The sequence below is a fragment of the Pyrus communis genome, chromosome 5 (assembly GCF_041283825.1).
Source record: "Pyrus communis isolate YQ-2024b chromosome 5, ASM4128382v1, whole genome shotgun sequence".
In the NCBI taxonomy this organism is placed as follows: Eukaryota; Viridiplantae; Streptophyta; class Magnoliopsida; order Rosales; family Rosaceae; genus Pyrus; species Pyrus communis.
The window spans coordinates 11195181-11216897 of NC_142569.1; the positions used below are offsets into that span (position 1 = coordinate 11195181).

The following is a 21717-nucleotide window of genomic DNA, read 5'->3' on the forward strand; positions in this document are numbered from 1 at the left end:
CAACTTGTATTTCACCGTGGGTAATATTGAGTGTTCAAGCAAGGCCCGAATCCACCAAATTTGTATAGACAATGCTTATATTTCCAGCTTCATCGAACTGAATTCCAGGTATGCTGGTGCTGTTCAGAACACTTGGTTCTGGTACAACGAACAGCCGATATAGATTGATTCTTTAGCAAAATGATACGTACGAGGAAACGATAGCAATCGACTAGCAAATTCGTGTCTTTAGTGTGCATCGTGCTGAAAATTGTAGTATTCATTCAAAGAATACGTCGAATAACATTATCGGACGAAGCCTTGATGTATTTACGTGCAGATGCCCTTTCCACGAACAACTAAATTATCGAAAAACCTCGCATTCCCTAGCTCACTTTGCCGTTTCAAGCCGTGCACGTATTGACTCAGGATTCGACGTCTTATTAATGCTGCAAGGGAGGCGAAGTAATGACATTAGACAAATCTATCAGGTTCTTATCTTTTCAACGGAAGATGAATACATTTCCACTAGAACGCACATAATTTCTACTTCAAAATACGAAGAAAACTTACTGGATCATTAGCAAGTCAGCTTCAGATGCTATCGTCTTTTCAGAAATCCAATCGGGAACCAGCTCTAGCAACAAGTTTAGATGCTCCTGAACTTCTTCCGCGGAAAGAATAGAGAAAGAGTTAGGCTCACCATAACTTTTCGTAGAAATAGTATCTTCTTTTGTTTAACGACTTACTTCTGTCAACAATATTGAAATTGGTCCAAATGATCTTGTGCACAAGCTCTTCTTTTGTGATAACAGAACGGTTCGTAGATTGAAGTACGAAATAAATCAAGTTGAAGAGCTTTGGCAGGCTGGAAATCATCTGTTGCCGCCTTTTTGCTTGGGAGATGACCAGATCTCGCTCCTCTATTACCTTTTTCTCCTTCTCTCTAAACTGCATAAAGATATACTGATACATCTCAGAATTACAGTCCATTATCTTCAAGTCCAACTATGTAAAAGTTTCCATTATGACATGATTCTCAATAGCTTTTGGGACTAGTTTAAGCACAATTAAATGCATCTATTTCGAATAAAAAGAGGGAGCACGAAAGCACATTACGGGCAGGAAAGTTCGTTAAATGAAGAAACAAGAATGGACAATTCAATATAGACATACCTATTGCAAAAGATCCACGGGAAGAATATCATGAATGTCACTATCGTTTGATGCGCCACTCCTATCAGGAACTTCATCCTCAACTTTTTTATTCTTCACAGGCATGTCAAATATCAACGACCTGGTGCTTGGAGGACGCCTAGCCAACTTGATCGGTGAGCTAGTAGCATTATCAGCTGGGCTCATGTAACATTGCTCTGGAGGCTGCAATGCAGGCGTTTCAGCCCTCAACCTGGCTGGAGTTGAAGCAAGCTTTGTTGGAGTCGACTCAATTAGCACTTTTTGTGGGCAAATCATCATCATTTTCAACAGCGTCTATGCTTTTAGTTGGAGTTACAGGCAATTGGCCACGCAATGAAGCACAAGCGGTATCAAGCTTTGGTTCTGAAATTTCATCACCCTGAGATGATGACAAGGGAAGCTTCACCGTATCTGTTCGCATATGTTGTTTCGTAAGACCAAATGGCTGGGGGAGAGTTTCTTCTGGAATTTCATAATCCTGTAAACATATTAAGCATTGTTAGACCACATGTTATTCAGAAAGTAGTTCAAGAAATAGATTGCTAAACTGATAAGGAGAAAATCTTGACACAAATAACTTCCCAGATAACCGTTCAATTAAAATTACACAGAGCACTCAACAAATTAAACCATATTAGTGATGCCATATCCGAAACTGAGTATGGGGGATACCTCAGGATGGGATTTCGAAAGATCAGCAAGCCGCTTACGAAATGATTTCCTCAAATGCATACTCCCACCACCTTTGGGTTTTGACTTGCCATCGCCCTCCAATGCATCAGCATTGATGGTGACATGAAGATCCGGCTTCATACAACTGGTTCTCTCATCCTTAATAAGCACTTTCTAACTTCAGCCTATAAATCGAGTTAGAAAAAAACGATCAACTTCTTTAAATATCCTAATTTCATTTTCTCAGCAATCTAACAGCCAATTAAAAAGACAATTTTTTTTTTTGAAAAAAAACCACCATATGTGAATCTCCTAAAACTTGGGATAAAAAACAAGACCAATTTCTACACTAGCCTAATTTCATTTTCTCAGCAACCAAACAATCAAGAAAGAAAGAAAATTTCTATAAAAAATACCATATGTGAATCTCCTAAAAATCGAGATAAAAACGATCAATTTATATAGCAGCCCAATTTCATTTTCACAACAACCAAGCAAAAGAAAATACCTATCCGTTAAACACTCGATTTGGGGGCAAATGTTGCTGAAACTGGGCTTCAATCCCCTCAACCGCAACAACCGAATCGAAGTGTCCAAGCCATTGAAAAACTCACCCAACATCTCAAATCTGCATAAATAAATAAAATAAGCACATAAATTAGCCAACCCAGAAATCAAAATCCACCCAGAAATGGAGGACCAATATCACACAGATATGCAAGATAACCGAAATTTGAAGCCTTACTTCTCGGGTAGCTTCTCCGGGCGGCTGACACAAGTTTTCTTCGGGGTTTGCACTCCCCATGGATCGATCTGGTCCGTCCGTCGCTTCTGGGTAAAATCTCCAACTCTTTTGGCGCCGGCCCTTCTGATGTCTCCTATGGAGAGCGCGAAGTTGGCGTTTCGGGCACGACGGGTGAGTGCTTCGGACTTCTGAGGGTCTGGGTGCTCAGTGCCTCGTTGCCTGAGACTTTCGAGGGATTTGGGTTTAGGGCTTTCTTTGCCCGGCTTCTGGGTGTCCTGGATCTGAGGGTTCGCGAGGAACTCATTGCCGAGATAAAGCGAAATGCGGGATTCGGAATCGAAAAGGTGAGACCTTGCGGGGCTGCAGTCACAGAAGAGGAGATGAAGAAGAAGAATCAGTGGGGAATTTGAGGGGTCTTTCGGTATTTACGGGGGTTTCTATGGCGGGAAAGATGAGCTGGCACTGGCGTGACCCGTTGCTTGCCGCCAAATAGATCCCCGTTGGCTCTTGCATTTTTCTTAAAGTAGGCTGGGTGGAGCACTCGTTTGTTTATTGGGCTCGGAGTCCAAAATCTCACATCCCAAATTAACAATTTGGTGAGCAGATATAAACAAATTTACCAAAAATAAATAAATAAATAAATAACTCTTATTCTCCTTTGTAATTTAAATTTCTTTTTATTTAATATCTAAGACAAACAAATATAAGAATATTAGTAAGTATTTGGATTTCTTGCTTGATAATAATATTAGTAAGTATCATGGGCTTTGATTACGTGAGTTGTATGATTGATGCATGTTTCTTTTATTCGTGGGGCAGAAGATCTAAAACAAGAAAAATAAAGTAAACTAAAAATGAAATAGATATTAAACACACTCTAAATGTTGTTTAGTTGATATATATTATGATTAATAGCTTAAAGCATAGATAAACATGAAACAAAAGCAACGGCCATTATGTGCCAATCTTACAGCTCAAGTAAACATAGAATTCGGCTGCTAGCTTCCATTAGCATGTAGCCCCAGCCCCATTAGCTTGTTGATGCTCATAATACCAAATGGTTCAGGAAGGCAAGGTAGGGCTTGAGCTAATAGTTTTTGTGCCACAAAAGACATTGGAGGTCGAGATCTGGGATGCGCACGTGTACAAGCCAATGCTAAACTCATCACAAGCACCACTACCTTTGCCAATTCAGCGGTCGGAGGCTCAAGCCGTTGGTCTAACACATCTTTCAAAAGCAACCCTACATTGTCCTGCGATAATCTTGACGACTCTAATAGTTGGGATTCTAGCATATCCCCAGGGTGCTTTCCCATCATCACTTCTAGTGCTACGACTCCAAAGCTATATACGTCACACTTATCTGTGACCCGCATAGTCAATGCAAGCTCTGCACATCAAAAAAAAAAAAAAAAAAAAAAAAAAAAAAAACAGTATCTTAAGATGCTGAAATTAATATGAACCTAAAATGTACAAGTTGAAATGTTACATTACCTGGTGCCATGTAGCCAAATGAACCGACAATATGTGTCCAGTTGGATGAGTTAGCATTCACCATTCTTGCAGTTCCAAAATCTGAGAGCCGAGGCTCGAAATCCTGATCGAGTAATACATTGTTGACAGTTACATCGCGGTGCACAATTGGCGGAGAGCAGTCATTGTGCAAGTAAGAAAGTGCATGAGCAAGCCCTTTCAAAATTTTGACCCTTGTAGCCCAGCCAAGTTTAGTAACCCCTTCAACCCCATACAATGATTTTCCCAGACTGCCTCTCTCAAAGTATTCATAAAGCAAGAAAATGCAACCCCTCCTTGAACAGAAGCCGTATAGCCTTATGATGTTGCGATGTCGGATATTTATCAAAGTTCGGATTTCATTCTCAAAACTTTGGAGATTAATTGCTGGAATGTCAATAGAGTCTTCCGTGTTAAGCCTCTTAACTGCAACAACTTGGCCTGACTCCAACTCTGCCTTGTATACTGTTCCAAATCCTCCTATTCCAATGCAGTACTTGTCATGAAAGTCATCTACGGCTTTCACAACTTCCCCAAATGTAAACTTTACTTCCTCTTGCAATATCATTGACTCAAAATTCTCAAAGTTCTGAGAAGTTTTGATTTCCCGAGGCCGAAGCTTGGATCTCTTGCGTAATACTAATAAGACAAAGAAACCAATGATAGTTGCAACCACGCCAACACCCAAAAAGAATATGATGAAAATAACGACAATATTGATGTCGTTTTTTCTTTTAGAATTTCTGCCAGAGGAATTACATGCAGCCGTTCCCTTTGCATCTCTCCACATGCCATAGTTTCCGATAAAAGCATAAGCTGGAGCCTTTCGGAAAATGCCACAAGTTGGAATTGGCCCTGTGAGGTTGTTATAAGAAAAGTCATAGATGATTAGTCTATCCATGTTGGAAAATTCTGATGGGACCCCTGAGAGATGGTTGTGTGATACATTGAAAATCTCTAATGGCCGGCTCAAATTGTTGAAGGAATCAAGTGGTATTACCCCTGTCAAATTGTTATTAGACAAATCGAGATACTTAATATGAGTGAAAGTGACGACGCTCAGAGGGATTGCTCCTGTCAAATAGTTATTAGACAAATCAAGATACTCAATATGAGTGAAATTGCCGATACTCCAAGGGATCACTCCTGCCAAATGGTTCCTGCTCACGTTTAGTTTGAATAGCAAGGTTAGATTTCCAATTTGACTAGGAAGTTCCCCACCAAAATCATTAGAGTCTAGGCTTAGATAATTCAAATTTGTCAACTGCCCAAGCTCAGGTGGAATATTCCCACTGAAGCTATTGCCTCGAAGATTCAAATGGACAACTAGACTCCAATTGGAGATCACGGAAGGCAAGATTGGACCGGTAAATGCATTATCGGACAAATCCAAGTAGAGAATGCTGTCCAGATTGGACAAGGACTGAGGCAGCTCCCCACTAAGAAAATTGGAATCCAGGGACAAGTACGTGAGGTCGGTACAATGGCCAAGATCAGAAGGGATTGAAGAGTTCAAGGAATTCATTCCAAGATCAAGGAACTGAAGTTCCCTGAGTTGACCTATGGTAGTTGGAATTTTTCCTTCAAGGGAATTACTTCTCAAGTCGATGCGTTGAAGATCAGATAACAAGCCAATACTTTGAGGAATTGGGCCACTGAAGTTGTTCCCTGCTAAATGAAGGTGTTTGAGCTTGGGAAACTGTGAAGGTAACGGTCCTTGGAATAGGTTGTAGGAGAGATTTAAGTACTCAAGCTTGCCCAGTTTGGTAATTACTGGTTCTGGTATTTGGCCAGTGAACCGGTTTTGAGACAAATCCAAGAACGACAAGTTTTGGCATTCAAATATAAATTCTGGGAATTCTGAATGGATGTCGTTTTGACTAAGATCAAGGTATGTCAAGGAATGCATGCCTGAAAATTTAGACCAGTTTGATGTTTTCAAATCGTAGTTTTCTCCAAGACGCAAAAATTGTACCTTTCGGAGATTGCTGAGCTGGTAGGGAATTGTACCACTGAGAATGTTGTGGTGGAAACTTAGATACTCTAGCTCCGTTAAGAGGCCAATCTCTGCGGGTATTTCTTGCTCGAAATCGTTGTCGCCCAAGTCCAAGATTGTCAGCCTAGAGAGGTTGCCAATGGCAGATGGTATAGGCCCTTCAAAACGGTTTCGATTGAGGTTGAGGTGAGTGAGATTAAGAAATGGGGTGAAGTTGAAGTCAGTTAGTGTGGCTATGATCTGCAAGTTGGAGAGATCTATTTCGGAAACTGTTTTGGTATTGTGGTCGCAGACAATGGCAGTCCAGTTGCAAAGGTTGTTGAGGTTGGCTTGGGACCATGAATCGAGAAGAGGTGAATAACCAAAGTAGAAGAAGTTCTTCCAGGTTATCAGAGCTTGTGCCTGCGTCCCCGGTGATGAGGTGGTGGCCTTTGACGGAAGCAGGGAAAGCAAGAAAAAATGGAGGAGAAAAGGAGGCATCTGAAGTCTTTTCATGGTGTTATTTTTCAAGCTTAGCAGAGTTGCTCTGTTATGTTTCCAGTCGAGCAATATTTATGCTGCTTCAAAGCATTCATTCGAGCAAAGACTGAATAGTAATTAATTGTATGATGATGTTGCTGTTTATTATAATTGTTGACCAAAGACTTGATACTAACTAACTAGATGATTTTCACGTAGTCTACCCTAATGTACCTTTCATGTCGGAATTATCAAAATGTGCACAATAGTTTCATGCCGTTAAACTCCATAAATTGTTATCATCTATTTGTATCATCCTTGGTACAATTTTTCTAACAAAAAGAAGACCCACACGCGTTAGCAGACCCTACCTCTATTAGTGAGATGATACAAATAGTTAATAAGTGTTGTATTACTCTAAAAAAAATTGTTAGTTTGATGATGTGATACACATGTGGCTCCGACATGTTTAATTCAAAGTACGTGTTGAGATCAAATTTAACATAAGGTGCAAATTTGGGTATTAGTTTTAGGTCTCATTCTGAATTCTATGTCTTGCTGCGTATTTAAATTGACGAAATTCTCATATAGAACCCATGATTTGTTCCATTTAGGTAACCTTAGTTAACAGATATTTTTAGTTCCGTAACTAAATCTAAACCAGGTGGAATTTCGGAGGTGCAGAGTTTCTAAACCCTTCTTTACGCTTGGAATTTCGGAAATGATTTTTCTTTACGCTATGTGGTGCCAATGTTGATTGACGCGGTCTAGTCTTCCCGAGGCCCCATCCATTTGCGCAGACTGAACAAAGCCCAGCCCCAGTGTGTGGGTTGAGGCATGGAAACGTGCCACATGCAAACACGACAAACAGGCAGCAGAGTAATAAAAGTAGAAGCCATTTTGGAAACTGTTTTGGTTTTGCGGTCACAGACAATGGCAAAGGTCTAGTCTTCCCGTGGCCCCATCACCGGAAAGGAGGTGATGGCCCTTGATGAAAGCAGGGAAAGCAAGAAAAAATGAAGGAGAAAGGGAGGCACCTGAACTTTTTTCATGGTGTTATTTTTCAAGCTTAGCAGAGTTGCTCTGTTATTCTTCCAGAATGCAAATGACGACAATTAACTCCATTGTATTCAGCAAGGGGATAAAAAAGCCATGAAAATAGTATGATTTAGTGATCCTACCTTTAACTTGATTCGAAGGAAGGGTAGTGAATGTTGACTCAACAAAATTTTGCAAGTAATGAAGTTGCGTAAAAAATTTCACCTGAAAAGTTAAAGGCACCAAGGTAAATAAGGAAAATCCAAACCAATAACCACAGCAATCTGAGAAGTGTATTTTAGTTTAGAGAACAGTCATGCATTTTCTAACAGCCATCTCTAGTCTACCGAAAATATCGAATTTTGACTGAAGCAATCATCAACATACAGTGTGTAGTAGAATTAAACCAGTTTAACTCTTTGGATCATCACCTATTCCATTGTTCACTGGATCCTCCTTGTCAAAATTTGATTGAGGAGGGTGTGTGCTGCACCGAGAGAGCTTCTTTGGTCTGCTAGATGTCCTCTTGTTCAATGAGCTGGTATACAGCTCGAAAGTGTGAGCATCCATTATAAAAACTGCACATGGTATCCATGACAAAATCATCTTCAACAATTTAGTCCAAAGTCCAAATAATCAAATGATGCACATGAATTTTGAAGAAAAATAACAGAAAGGAGGTTGATGTATAAAACTCAAAGCTGAGAGAAGAATAACCAATGTACTTCATAAAATCTGCAAAATCCTATACATGGAAATGTAAATACAATTGGAACCGACATATTTAATTCAAAACATGTGTTGAGACCTAATCTAATGTAGGGTGCAAATTTGAGTACTAGTTTTAGATCTCATTCTAGATCCTATGTCTTGCTGCGTAATCAAATTGACGAAATTTTCATATAAAACCAACCCATGATTTGTTATATTCAGTTAACCTCGGTTAACATACATTTTTAGCTCCGTAAATAAATCTAAACTAGGAGAAATTTCGGAGGTGTTACGCTTATAGTTTCTAAACCTTGCTGTGCGGTGCTAATGTTGATTGACCCGGTCTAGTCTTCCCCTGGCCCCATCCATTTGTGCAGACTGAACAAAGTCCAGCCCCAGCGTGTGGGTTAAGGCATGGAAACGTGTCACAAGCAAACACGACAAGCAAAAAGAAAAGATGATCCAGAAGAGTCAGCAGATGTTTTGATGAGTAATTTTGAAATAGAGCAAGCAGCAACAGCAGCAAGTGAACCGAGTTGATCATATCTTTACCAAAACACTTGCAAAATCTTCAATTAACAATTAATCATCAATTAATTAGAAATTCAAATGGACAAATTTGCAAACATTTTCACGCTTGACAAAATTAGCCAATTAGCTAATAGAATGGACAAGTTTGCCAAATCCCCGTAGAAATTCAAAAATCAGGAACTACAAACATATGCATATAATAAAAAGAAACTGAAATATAGAAAAGCCTTGCGACCAAAAAAACAAAAGAAATTCAGAAAATCCTTGAAGGTGTTATAGATATTACTAGCAAAAAATGCCCGCGCCATGTTGCGGGATTGAAAACAGTACATATGGTACTACTTTACATGATGTGCAAGTACATAAAGACCATATTATTTTATGATAGCTAATTGATCATTCCTCTTGGACATACATAATGCCATACATAATACCTCAGTTTATGAGTCTAAATGAAATCTAAAAATAGACAATAAGGCGCAACTCAGTAGAATTGAAGACAACAAAAAATAAATATTATTTAGCATAAACTGACTTGCAAGGTCAAACGCAAGAATGCAAATGAAGACAATTCACTCCATTGTGTTAAGCAAGGGGATAAAGACGCAATGAAAATAGTATGATTCAGTGGTCCTACCCTTAACTTGATTCGAAGGAAGGGCATTAAATGTTGAGTTAACAAAATTTTGCAAGTAATGAAGATGTCCTCTTGTTCAATGAGCTGGTATACAGCTCGAAAGTGTGAGCATCCATAATAAAAACTGCACATGGTATCCATGACAAAACCAGCTTCAACAATTTAGTCCAAAGTCCAAATAATCAAATGATGCACATGAATTTTGAAGAAAAATAACAGGAAGGAGGTTGATGTATAAAACTCAAAGCTGAGAGAAGAAAAATAGCAGAAAGGAGGTTGACCAAAGACTTGATACTAATTAACTAGATGATTTTCACTTAGTCTACCCTAATGTACCTTGAATGTCAGAATTATCGAAGTGTGCACAATAGTTTCATGCCGTTAAACTCCATAAAAAAAAATAAAAAATGTTATCTCAATACTATAATCTAGTGATATTACTCTTCACTTGTAAGTGAAATATCTTAAGTTCGATTCTAACCAAATACGAATTTGAACTACATTATTGCTATCCCATTGTGAGACTAAGTCCACATTCTCTCTCTTAGTGTAGATAATATCGTTTGTTTAAAAAACAAAAATCTATTTACACCATCATTTGTACCATCTCTCTAATAAAGATGAAACCCACAATGTTGGCAAGCCCTACCTCTATTAGAATGATTATACAAATAGATGGTAAGCGTTGCATTTCTCAATTTACTCTAGATCTCATTCTAGATCCTATGTCTTGCTGCGTAATCAAATTGACGAAATTTTCATATAAAACCAACCCATGATTTGTTATATTCAGTTAACCTCAGTTAACATACATTTTTAGCTCCGTAAATAAATCTAAACTAGGAGAAATTTCGGAGGTGTTACGCTTAAAGTTTCTAAACCTTGCTGTGCGGTGCTAATGTTGATTGACCCGGTCTAGTCTTCCCCTGGCCCCATCCATTTGTGCAGACTGAACAAAGTCCAGCCCCAGCGTGTGGGTTAAGGCATGGAAACGTGTCACACGCAAACACGACAAGCAAAAAGAAAAGATGATCCAGAAGAGTCAGCAGATGTTTTGATGAGTAATTTTGAAATAGAGCAAGCAGCAAGTGAACCGAGTTGATCATATCTTTACCAAATCACTTGCAAAATCTTCAAGTAACAATTAATCATCAATTAATTAGAAATTCAAATGGACAAATTTGCAAACATTTTCACGCTTGACAAAATTAACCAATTAGCTAATAGAATGGACAAGTTTGCCAAATCCCCGTAGAAATTCAAAAATCAGGAACCACAAACATATGCATATAATAAAAAGCAACTGAAAAATAGAAAAGCCTTGCGACCAAAAAAACAAAAGAAATTCAGAAAATCCTTGAAGGTGTTATAGATATTACTAGCAAAAATGCCCGCGCCATGCTGCGGGATTGAAAACAGTACATATGGTACTACTTTACATGATGTGCAAGTACATAATATATACACAGACCACATTGTCCTATTTACATACACAGACCACATTATTTTATGATAGCTAATTGATCATTCCTCTTGGACATACATAATGCCATACATAATACCTCAGTTTATGAGTCTAAATGAAATCTAAAAATAGACAATAAGGCGCAACTCAGTAGAATCGAAGACAACAAAAATAAATATTATTTAGCATAAACTGACTTGCAAGGTCAAACGCAAGAATGCAAATGAAGACAATTCACTCCATTGTGTTCAGCAAGGGGATAAAGACGCAATGAAAATAGTATGATTTAGTGGTCCTACCTTTAACTTGATTCGAAGGAAGGGCATTAAATTTTGAGTTAACAAAATTTTGCAAGTAATGAAGTTGTGTAAAAAGTTTCACCTGAAAAGTCAAGGGCACCAAGGTAAATAAGTTAAATCCAAACCAATAACCCCAGCAATCTGATAAGCGTATTTTAGTTTAGTGAACACTCATGCATTTTCTAAGAGCCATCTCTAGTCTACCGAAAATATCGATTTTTTACTGAAGCAATCATCAACATACAGTGTGTAGTAGAATTAAACCAGTTTAACTCTTTGGATCATCACCTATTCCATTGTTCACTGGATCCTCCTTGTCAAAATTTGATTGAGGAGGGTGTGTGCTGCACCGAGAGAGCTTCTTTGGTCTCCTAGATGTCCTCTTGTTCAATGAGCTGGTATACAGCTCGAAAGTGTGAGCATCCATAATAAAAACTGCACATGGTATCCATGACAAAACCAGCTTCAACAATTTAGTCCAAAGTCCAAATAATCAAATGATGCACATGAATTTTGAAGAAAAATAACAGAAAGGAGGTTGATGTATAAAACTCAAAGCTGAGAGAAGAACAACCAATGTACTTCATAAAATCCGCAAAATCCTATACATGGAAATGTAAATACCTCCCACTTTGTTTTGATTCTTTGGCAGAACCACTAATAGCATCCAGCCTTTTCTTGCTTGGAGAAGCATAACTCAGCTGCTCATTTACGTGGGGTGACTGGAAAACCAGTAGTCTCACCATTACTGACAATATTAATGCTCAAATTCTCTTCATTGGAAAACAATGCAACAATTCACCAAATCAAAAAAAAAAGAAAAATTGGTCGCAGCAAAAAGTGCAGGATTTATTTTTATCAAGCCTATGCATAAAAAATATACACAATATTTCCAACAATATCATTCCCACTAATACGATAATATCAACAGACTTAAGCATGGTTTGGTACTGAAGTGATTATGAAAAAAAAACTAGTATAAAAAAAAGTTAGGAGCTGTTTTTGTGTTTGGTAAACATTCAGCTTCAGTTTTTTTTCACAATTTTGGATGAAAAAAAGCCAAAAACAAGAAGCTGCAAAACCCAGCTTTGAAAAAACCGGCTTTTTTTCACATCTGTTTTACATAAAAGTTTACCAAACACTATAATACTGCTTTTTTGTTTCAAAAGCACTTTTACAAAAAAGTTTACCAAACACTCTGCTGCTTTATTTCACATCTGCTTATTCTCACAGCACAGCAGAAACAACTTTTTTTCAAAGTACAGCAATACCAAACCAGCCCTTGCCAAGTTGAACATTTATTCGTCTAATCAGTTTATTAGAATTAAAAAACATCTAGAACTTTGCTTTATCCCAGATCTGTGCGTATGCATAGATAAATATATACACACACAAAAATTAAAAGAATAAAGGAAGACAGAAAACTGAGTACTGTATGTACACTAATATGCATGTCAAGTAATGTCAAGCAGTTCCGGTTTCTCGGTCTGAAAAGTGCATTGTTGGAACTGGATTGGAATGCCAAGTGGCTTCAGATTCCGGAGTTATTGCTATAGCTAAACATGAGGGAAATGTCATTTATACCGATACTAACAAGATCAATCTTAAAATAAAAGTATTCTATACACAGTAACTATGTTAAAAAATAAACCTATATATAACAAAAATGATTGGATTCTTAAATGTTTGACAAAATATTTGGATTCTTAAAATGTTAAAGTAAAAAGGTTGAATTTTAATTAACAACTAATCAACTGTATGATGACAAATCAGATTAAATTAACAATCCAACAGAAGAAGCTTATTGTAATTGTAAGTGTAATTATAAGTGAAAAAGAAGCAGTAAGGGTAGGTTCACCGATACTGAATCAATTGAACACACCTTCATTGTAGTTCCGAACTATATATGCAGTATAAGGTATCAATATTTGGATAATGTTTTTGTACCAAAATCTGGGATGCATTTTTTTAAGCCAAACATTTAAAACTAAAAATCAGTCAAAACCGAGTTAGATACTTCCATGACATAGTCTAAATTTGAGTCAGTTAATTGCAGAAGTTGATGCTGTATTTTAATACATTGATCAGTTCAACGTACATTTTATCAGGCATTGAATTTTTCCTAATTCACAATTGAAAGATGAGGTCGCCTTGAGCCCATTGAAAGAGCTCTTGAGAGGGCTTTGGGAGTTGAACCTCAAAGCACAAGGTTTTGACTATTGAAGCCATGCTGCTTTGTGGCCGAGGGAACAATTGGTTCCGGTGGAAAACGTAGCTGCTGATGTTGTTGCCATCCCTCACGCTCTGTAGCATACATAAATTCAAATCGAACTCAAAAATTCGAATTCAAAAACACAAAAAAGCAATACCATGGAGCTGACCTCTGTCGCGATCCCTCTGCAGCCCCACCCATCCTTACCAAAAGAGTTGTGTGTTGAAACAATAAATCCGGAAAATGACAGTAAAACAAAGGGTAAAGTACAATTTCATACCTCAGGTTTGGGGTCTATTTTAATTCCTTACAACATCTTTAAAACATTCACTTTCATACCTTAAGTACTATTTTATTTCAAAATAACCCCTCCGTTACATTTTCCATCAATTAATCTATTAAATGCTGACGTGGCTGCCACATATATGCCACGTGGCTGCGAAATGTCTGCCATGTGGCAAATAATTTTTTTTTTTAAAACCTGAATTTTCTCAAAAAAAGAAAAAAAATTGAAAAAAAAGGGTAAATTACACTTTCATACCTCAGGTTTGGGATCTATTTCAATTCCTTACAACATCTTCAAAATATTTCACTTTTATACCTTAAGTACTATTTTATTTCAAAATAATACCTCCATTACATTTTCCATCCATTGATCTGTTAAATGCTGACGTGGCTGCCACATATATGCCACGTGGCAGCCAAATGTCTGCCATGTGGCAAATAAAAAAATTTAATTTTTTTAAAAAAACCTGAATTTTCTCAAAAATTGAAAAAAAAAAAAAAATTGAAACCCACTATCCCTCCCCCCTAGCAACCCACATCCCTATCCCTAACCCAAAACCCAAAAAACCTGCTGCTGCAGCAAGAAGAAGAAGAAGAAAAAGAGGGAGGAAGAAGAAGGAAAAAAAAAAAAAAAAAAACTTGCAGCAGCAGCAGCAGCAGGAGGAAGAAGAAGAAGGAAAAAAAACCCCAAATCTAGTTCGTTCCCCCCCCCCCCCCCCCCGAGACCCACCTCCCTCCCCCCTCCCTCGGGGTGATGCACAACCTCCCACCCCCTCCCCCTTAGCGCCGCACGACCTTCCCCCCTTCCCCGCCCCCTGGGGTCAGGATATCGTGATTTTCAGAATGGGTTTGAGATGATTTTTGGACTGGTTTTGTGGTAGATCCACCTAATCTCGGGTGGAATTTTTGTGAGTGATGGGGATGGGAGAAAGGGGTGGCTCGGGAGGGATGAACTAGGGCTTTATTTATTTATTTATTTTTTCTCCCTTTTCTTCTTTTTCTTCTTGTAGGTTTTTGGGTTCTGGGTCAGCGTCGCTGGGGGGGGGGGGGCAGGGGAAGGCACTGTTTTCAATTTTTTTTTTCTTTTTTTGAGAAAATTCAGGTTTTTTAACAAAAATTAAAAAAATATTTTTATTTGCCACGTGGCAGACATTTGGTAGCCACGTGACATATATGTGGCAGCCACGTCAGCATTTAACAAATCAAAGGATGGAAAATGTAACGGATGTATTGTTTTGAAATAAAATAGTACTTAATGTATGAAATTGAAATGTTTTAAAGATGTTGTAAGGAATTGAAATAAACCCAAACCTGAGGTATGAAAGTGTAATTTACCCTTTTTTTTTCAATTTTTTTGAGAAAATTTAGGTTTTTTAAAAAAAATATTAAAAAATATTTTATTTGCCATGTGGCAGACATTTGGCAGCCACGTGGCATATATGTGGCAGCCAAGTCAACATTTAACAGATCGATGGATGGAAAATGTAACATAGGTATTATTTTGAAATAAAATAGTACTTAAGGTATGAAAGTGAAATGTTTTAAAGATGTTGTAAGGAATTGAAATAGACCCCAAACCTGAGGTATGAAAGTGTACTTTACCCTAAAACAAAACATGGACATAAAGATGTAATGCATTATACAACTATACTAACAAATGCTACCAGATAACAATTTGTATGATTGATGCATGTTTCTTTTATTCGTGGGCTAGCAAGGTCTCAAACTTGAAAAATAAAGCAAACTAAAAATGAAATAGTTATTAAACACACTCCGAATGTTGTTTGGTTGATGTATATTATCATTAATTGCTTAAAGCATAGATAGACATGAAACAAAAGCAGTAGCCATTATGTGCCAATCTTACAGCTCAAGTAAACATAGAATTCAGCTCCAATCTTCCATTAGCTTGTAGCCCTAGCCCCATTAGCTTGTTGATGCTTAGAAAACCAAATGGTTCAGGAAGGCAAGGTAGGACTTGAGCTAATAGTTTATGTGCCACAAAAGACATCAGAGGTCAAGATTTGGGATGCGCACGTGTACAAGCCAATGCTAAACTCATCACAAGCACCACTGCCTTTGCCAATTCATCGGTCAGGGGCTCAAGTCGTTGGTCTAACACATCTTTCAAAAGCAACCCTACATTGTCCTACGATAATCTTGACGATTCTAATAGTTGAGATTCTAGCATATCCCCAGGGTGCTTTCCCATCATCACTTCTAGTGCTAGGACTCCAAAGCTATATACGTCACACTTATCTGTGACCCGCATAGTCAATGCAAGCTCTGCACGTCAAAAAAAGCAAACAATATCTTAAGATGCTGAAATTAATATGAACCCCAAATGTACAAGTTTAAGTGTTACATTACCTGGTGCCATGTAGCCAAATGAACCAACAATATGTGCCCAGTTGGATGAATTAGCACTCAATAGTCTTGCAGTTCCAAAATCTGAGAGATGAGACTCGAAATCCTGGTCAAGTAATACATTGTTAACAGTTACATCACGGTGCACAATTGGCGGAGAGCAGTCATTGTGCAAGTAAGAAAGTGCATGAGCAAGTCCTTTCAAAATTTTGACCCTAGTAGCCAAGCCTAGTTCGATAACCCCTTCAACCCCATACAATGATTTTCCCAGACTGCCTCTCTCAAAGTATTCATAAAGTAAGAATATGCAACCCTTCCTTGAATAGAAGCCGTATAGCCTTATGATGTTGCGATGTCGGATATTTATCAAAGTTCAAATTTCATTCTCAAAACTTAGAGATTAATTGTTGGAATGTCATTAGAGTCTTCCGTGTTAAACCTCTTAACTGCACCAACTTAGCTTGACTCCAACTCTGCCTTATAATTAAGCTTAGCAGAGTTGCTCTGTTATTTTTCCAGTCAAGCAATTTTTATGCTGCTTTTCAAATATTTCGCATTCATTCGACAAAGGTAAAGAGACAACAAAAATTGAAAAATATAATAAGGGGAACTAGAAGTTTCTGTGATGATGATGCTGTTTATTATCATTGTTGACCAAAGACTTGATACTAATGAATTAGATGTTTTTCAACTGGTCTACTGTCTACCCTAATGTGCTTCTTAAGACAGAATAATCAATTAGTTAAGTAGAACATTTCAAAGATGCCTGATGATATATTGAATAAAAATGTATGTATCAATCAACCAATTGAAATATCAATCATGAAATTTTATCCTAATTTAATATAGAATTAATCTTTACACTAGAAGTTCGTTAATTAAAATTTTGGATTTTATAAAATGTGTATAACTGGTTAATGCCGTTAACTTTTATAAAAAAAAATTGATACTATGATCAAGGGCGAAGCCAAAGATCTATATGGATGAGGCATCCTCAAACAATAAAGTCACAAATAAAAAAAAAACCTAAGGAATTTACCAAACAATCCATAAGTGTAAGATCCCACATCGCCCAGGGGTGAGGATCCTGTAAGCCTTATATGTATATTTTCATCTCTACCTAGCACGAGGCATTTTGGGAGCTCACTGGCTGCGCATAAGAGCAATCTTAGGATGGGTGACCCACTGAGAAGTTCTCATGTGAGTTCCCAGAAACAAAACCGTGAGGGCGTGGTCGGGGCTGAAAGCGGCGAGTTCGCGCGAGAGCAATCCCATGATAGGTGACCCACTGGGAAGTTCTCGTGTGAGTTCCCTCAAACAAAACCGTAAGGAAGTGGTTGGGACCTAAAGCGGACAATATCGGAAGTGGTTGGGGCTTAAAGCAGACAATATTGTGCTACGGTGAAGTCGAGCCCGAGATGTGGTGGGGGCCCAGGCCGGGATGTGACAATAAGATTTTTCATACAACATATTACAATATCCTCGACACGTTTTATGTTTTGGAAGCGTTGCATGACAACTTCGTTACCAATACCATCAAATATCTCTTTGTAAAAATAATCATGTTATCATTCATCAATTAATCTCCCATTCGATTTCTCAACTGATTCTTCATAAATTTTATTACCGAAAATGCTCTTTCAACGTAGTATCAATTATAAGAGTTAATATTAATGTCACAAACAAGTACAATAGTAATACATCGCTCATGTTACAAGCATGTACATTTTTTTTGGACATTTTTTTTACCAAAAAAAACAAATGAGTAAGGGCATCCACCCCTGATGGGGCCAAGGTGGCTTCGTCCTTGATTATGATGACGTGACACACGTGTGTTGGACATATCTAATTTGAAGTACATGTTGAGACCAAATCCAACCTAGAGTGCAAGTCTAGGGACTAGTTTTAAGTCCCATTTTGGATCCTACATCTTGCCACGTAATCAAACTGATTGAAATCTCAAATAAGACGAATGGTGCACGTTTTATTAAATCCAATTACTCAATTAACTGATTTTTAGTTCACTAACTAAATATAAACTATGTGAAAATTCTGGTAACAGTAATTAAGTTTTAAAGACAAGGAACCAACCGACCAATCTTATGCAGATAAGCAACTGAAATTCAGAAATAACTATACTTTTCTTTTGCCGTAGCTCCTTGGGCGGCGGCCCTTCCTCTTCAGATTGGAGAATGACAAGGCTGTTCACAGATTGTGCTTATTAAAAGACAAGTATGGTAAAGTTGGTAAATATGACCACATTATAATGGGCCTTCTTTGGTTGTAAGCCCAGCAGCCCATTTAAAGGGCCTTTCTTAGTTGGCCCATATGAATTGGCAGCAGCCTTTTGTCAATGGAGAAAAGAAAGAGGTGCCGCAGCCCCATTTGAAGAGAGAAAGTAAGGTGAGAGCTATTGAGTTTGTAGAGAGAGGAAATTAATCATTATAAAGAGAGGAAATTAATATAACTAAGTCAGCCTTTTGCCAGAAATGTGTTGTGGGTTTGGGTAATTTTGATGTTAATTTTGATGGGTGGTTGTTGTTTGTATGTTCTTTAGCTGTCCTTTTGAGTGTTATTGCATTCTCGAGGTTGCAATGTGTACCGGGTAATGCTGATTTAAGTTGGGATTGCATCTTCTAGCCCACAGAGATTCCGGAATCGGTTGCTTTTGCTTGTAGTTTTGTTTAAGCTCCATGTGTTGATTTTTATACAATGTACTTGCAGTTATGCGGTTATCTTTGGCTGATGAAAACCAAGTTCGTTAGGGAGAGAACAACATTGCCTTCGCTTATCTATTCCGTTATGATTTTGTGTACGTGACATATTTTATAAGATGTAACGTGTCTAAGCGACTGTTTTGGTTGATGAGGTTGCACAGTTTTCTGATTTTTAATGAGGATTTCATATTATTATCTACATTTGTGTTCTGGGTGCTCATTGATGTGCAATTATACACGTAATGTCCTCCAGGAAATTGATTGATAAGTCGTCAAACATAATGTCAGTAGTTTACCTGAAAAGTAGGATGCATGACAACACCAACTTACCGTGTATTCCTTCTAAGCATGGTTTGATGGTATAGGTTAGAAACTTTGTAAATTGGACACGTAGGGAGGTTGCATATTTTTCGTTCTTGGCATGGTTTTCAACTGTAAGATTTTCCAAGTACATATTTTAACTTTTAGTCTCATAGTGATTGACTTCTAGATTACGAGAGGTTCAAGCGCTACTTTATTGTGTTTTTACTAAAAAATTGAGCTGATTTGTGCTACTTGATTAGGTTCTTCCTTGTCCTTCATGAACAAGCAGATATGCTACTTTATTGTATATCTTTGCCCTGTCTATACATCTGTATGTCCCTTTGTTAAAGGTTTTACTTTGATTACACAGGTTGAGGCAAAACGGGCTTTATCAAGAGAAGATCAACAGACATCCAATAGAACCAGACACTTTAATACCACCAGGAGCTCTGGAGGGGGAGGAAATTTTAAGACCAAGAAAATATTTGTTGTTGGATTGCCTTCTACACTTACAGAAGATGGATTTCGTGAATTCTTTGAAAATTATGGCACCGTTACTGATGTGGTAATAATGTATGATCAAAATACTCAACGACCTCGTGGTTTTGGTTTCATAACATTTGACACTGAAGATGCAGTTGATCGAGTACTACAAAAGAACTACCATGAGTTGAATGGTAAACTTGTAGAGGTAAAGCGAGCACTTCCTAAAGATGCAAATCCAGGTGGTGGGGGCCGTGGTGGGGGATATCAAGGTTACAGTGCCTCTGGGGCCAGTACAAATGCATTTGATGGTCGAATTGATGGCCGTAGATATGTGCAGCCTCAAACTACAGCAGGTGGTTTCCCTCCATATTCTGGTTATGGCGCACCGGGTTATGGTTATGGGGTGGCAAGTACAGGGGTTGGTTATGGAGGTTATGGAAGTTATGGTCTTGGTGGTTATGGAAGTGCCAATACTGGTTTTGGTGGTCCTGCAGGATCGTATGGGAATCCAAATGCCCCTAATGCTGGCTATGTTAGTGGGGTACCTGGTGCGTTGAAAAATACTTGGAGCAACCAAACTCCTGGGTATGGCGCTACTGGCTATGGGGCTGCAGCTCCTTGGAGTACTCCCGGTGGAAGTGGTGTTCCTTCTGCTCCTAGGGGTCAATCACCAAGTGGGGCTTCTGGTTATGGAAATCAAGGTTATGGTTATGGAAATTATGGCGGGAGTTACACTTCTTATCCTGGTGGGTATGTGACCTCTGGCGGGCGGGGTGGAAGTACCCCAACAAGCAACTCAGGTAGTGCTAGCGGTGGAGAGCAACAAGGGACTCGTGGTGGTTACATGGGGAGCAGCTATGACAACACCAATGGTAATTCAGGGTACTCTAATGCATCGTGGAGATCTGACCCTTCACAGGCCACCAGTGGCTATGGTGGTTCTCAGTCCAGGCAGGCCTAACATAAGAGATTCAAGAGATTTTGAAATTTCTTTCACAGGAATCCCTCATCCATGCGATCTTTTCTCCAGTCTGACAACTTATGCACGAGAAGAGTTGAACTATCCTGAGACTGGTTGGATTGCTTGATTCTTGGTGGTAGTTGGCAGCAGTAGTTCTGCTAGAAGTGCCAATACATTCTAGTAGCAGTAGTTCTGCTAGAGTACCGTTTGGAGCTCTCCTCTTCCACTTTCCACTCCATCCTCTCTCTCTCTCTCTCTCTCTCTCTCTCTCTCTCATGGTTTCTATTGAACTTGCTTATCAACGTTGGTATTGATGATATATATTTTTCCCAGCGCTGCTGCATTAGTTATATTCAGTTGTGATGTGCTAGAAATACGATGTTACCATCTTTATTTTTTGTGCTTGTTCAACTTGTATTTCACCGCGGGTAATATTGAGTGTTCAAGCAAGGCCCGAATCCACCAAATTTGTATAGACAATGCTTATATTTCCAGCTTCATCGAACTGAATTCCAGGTATGCTGCTGCTGTTCAGAACACTTGGTTCTGGTACAACGAACAGCCGATATAGATCGATTCTTTAGCAAAAAGATATGTACGAGGAAACGATAGCAATCGACTAGCAAATTCGTGTCTTTAGTGGTGCATCTTGCTGAAAATTGTAGCATTCATTCAAAGAATACGTCGAATAACATTATCGGACGAAGCCTTGATGTATTTACGTGCAGATGCCCTTTCCTTGAACAACTAAATTATCGAAAAACCTCGCATTCCCTAGCTCACTTTGCCGTTTCAAGCCGTGCACGTATTGACTCAGGATTCGACGTCTTATTAATGCTGCAAGAGAGGTGAAGTAATGACATTAGACAAATCCATCAGGTTCTTATCTTTTCAACGGAAGATGAATACATTTCCACTAGAACGCACATAATTTCTACTTCAAAATACGAAGAAAACTTACTGGATCATTAGCAAGTCAGCTTCAGATGCTATCGTCTTTTCAGAAATCCAATCGGGAACCAGCTCTAGCAACAAGTTTAGATGCTCCTGAACTTCTTCCGCGGAAAGAAAAGAGAAAGAGTTAGGCTCACCATAACTTTTCGTAGAAATAGTATCTTCTTTTGTTTAACGACTTACTTCTGTCA

General features: G+C 38.4%; 3 protein-coding genes and 1 pseudogene across 5 annotated transcripts in view; 1 reads left to right on the forward strand and 3 right to left on the reverse strand.

The window, feature by feature from the left end:
- Positions 1-188: 188 nt before the first annotated feature.
- Positions 189-2897, reverse strand: LOC137722019 (CDT1-like protein a, chloroplastic; annotated as a pseudogene). The gene is made up of 8 exons (XR_015962682.1): positions 2594-2897; positions 2357-2476; positions 2144-2160; positions 1849-2066; positions 1156-1654; positions 729-930; positions 553-643; positions 189-428 (listed from the first exon to the last, which is right to left on the reverse strand). The product of XR_015962682.1 is annotated as a CDT1-like protein a, chloroplastic (transcript).
- Positions 2815-6682, reverse strand: LOC148696740 (uncharacterized). Of its 2 annotated transcripts, XM_088694329.1 has the most exons (3): positions 4088-6682; positions 3565-3983; positions 2815-2953 (listed from the first exon to the last, which is right to left on the reverse strand). In XM_088694329.1, exons 1-2 carry the CDS (start codon positions 6594-6596, stop codon positions 3592-3594), a joined length of 2901 nt encoding a protein of 966 aa, XP_088550455.1. In that variant the 5' UTR covers positions 6597-6682; the 3' UTR covers positions 2815-2953; positions 3565-3591. The 2 variants fall into 2 exon arrangements, with proteins under 2 accessions (XP_088550455.1, XP_088550454.1); XM_088694328.1 differs by lacking the exon at positions 2815-2953 and having other exon boundaries at positions 3476-3983.
- A 1168-nt stretch (positions 6683-7850) lies between these two features.
- The window catches only part of LOC137722033 (uncharacterized), a 31653-nt gene continuing 17786 nt past the window's right edge, over positions 7851-21717 (reverse strand). Inside the window, exons 12-14 of the mRNA XM_088694346.1 lie at positions 11530-11676; positions 9478-9601; positions 7851-8176 (exon numbers count right to left, since the gene is read on the reverse strand). The gene's annotated coding sequence lies outside the window, so the exon portion shown is untranslated. The remainder of the gene's footprint in view (positions 8177-9477; positions 9602-11529; positions 11677-21717) is intronic.
- Positions 19501-21052, forward strand: LOC137722024 (heterogeneous nuclear ribonucleoprotein 1-like). Its single transcript, XM_088694347.1, has one exon. The coding sequence runs from the start codon at positions 19697-19699 to the stop codon at positions 20570-20572; it is 876 nt and encodes a 291-aa protein (XP_088550473.1). The 5' UTR covers positions 19501-19696; the 3' UTR covers positions 20573-21052.

What these genes read in the sequence shown, in the direction of transcription:
- LOC137722024 (XM_088694347.1), top strand. Translation starts at nt 19,697, where the DNA reads ATGTATGATCAAAATACTCAACGACCTCGTGGTTTTGGTTTCATAACA.
- LOC148696740 (XM_088694329.1), bottom strand. Translation starts at nt 6,596, where the DNA reads ATGAAAAGACTTCAGATGCCTCCTTTTCTCCTCCATTTTTTCTTGCTT. An exon ending in ATTTGGCTACATGGCACCAG is followed by an intron (nt 3,984 to 4,087) that starts GTAATGTAACAT and finishes TTTGATGTGCAG; the next exon opens with AGCTTGCATTGACTATGCGG.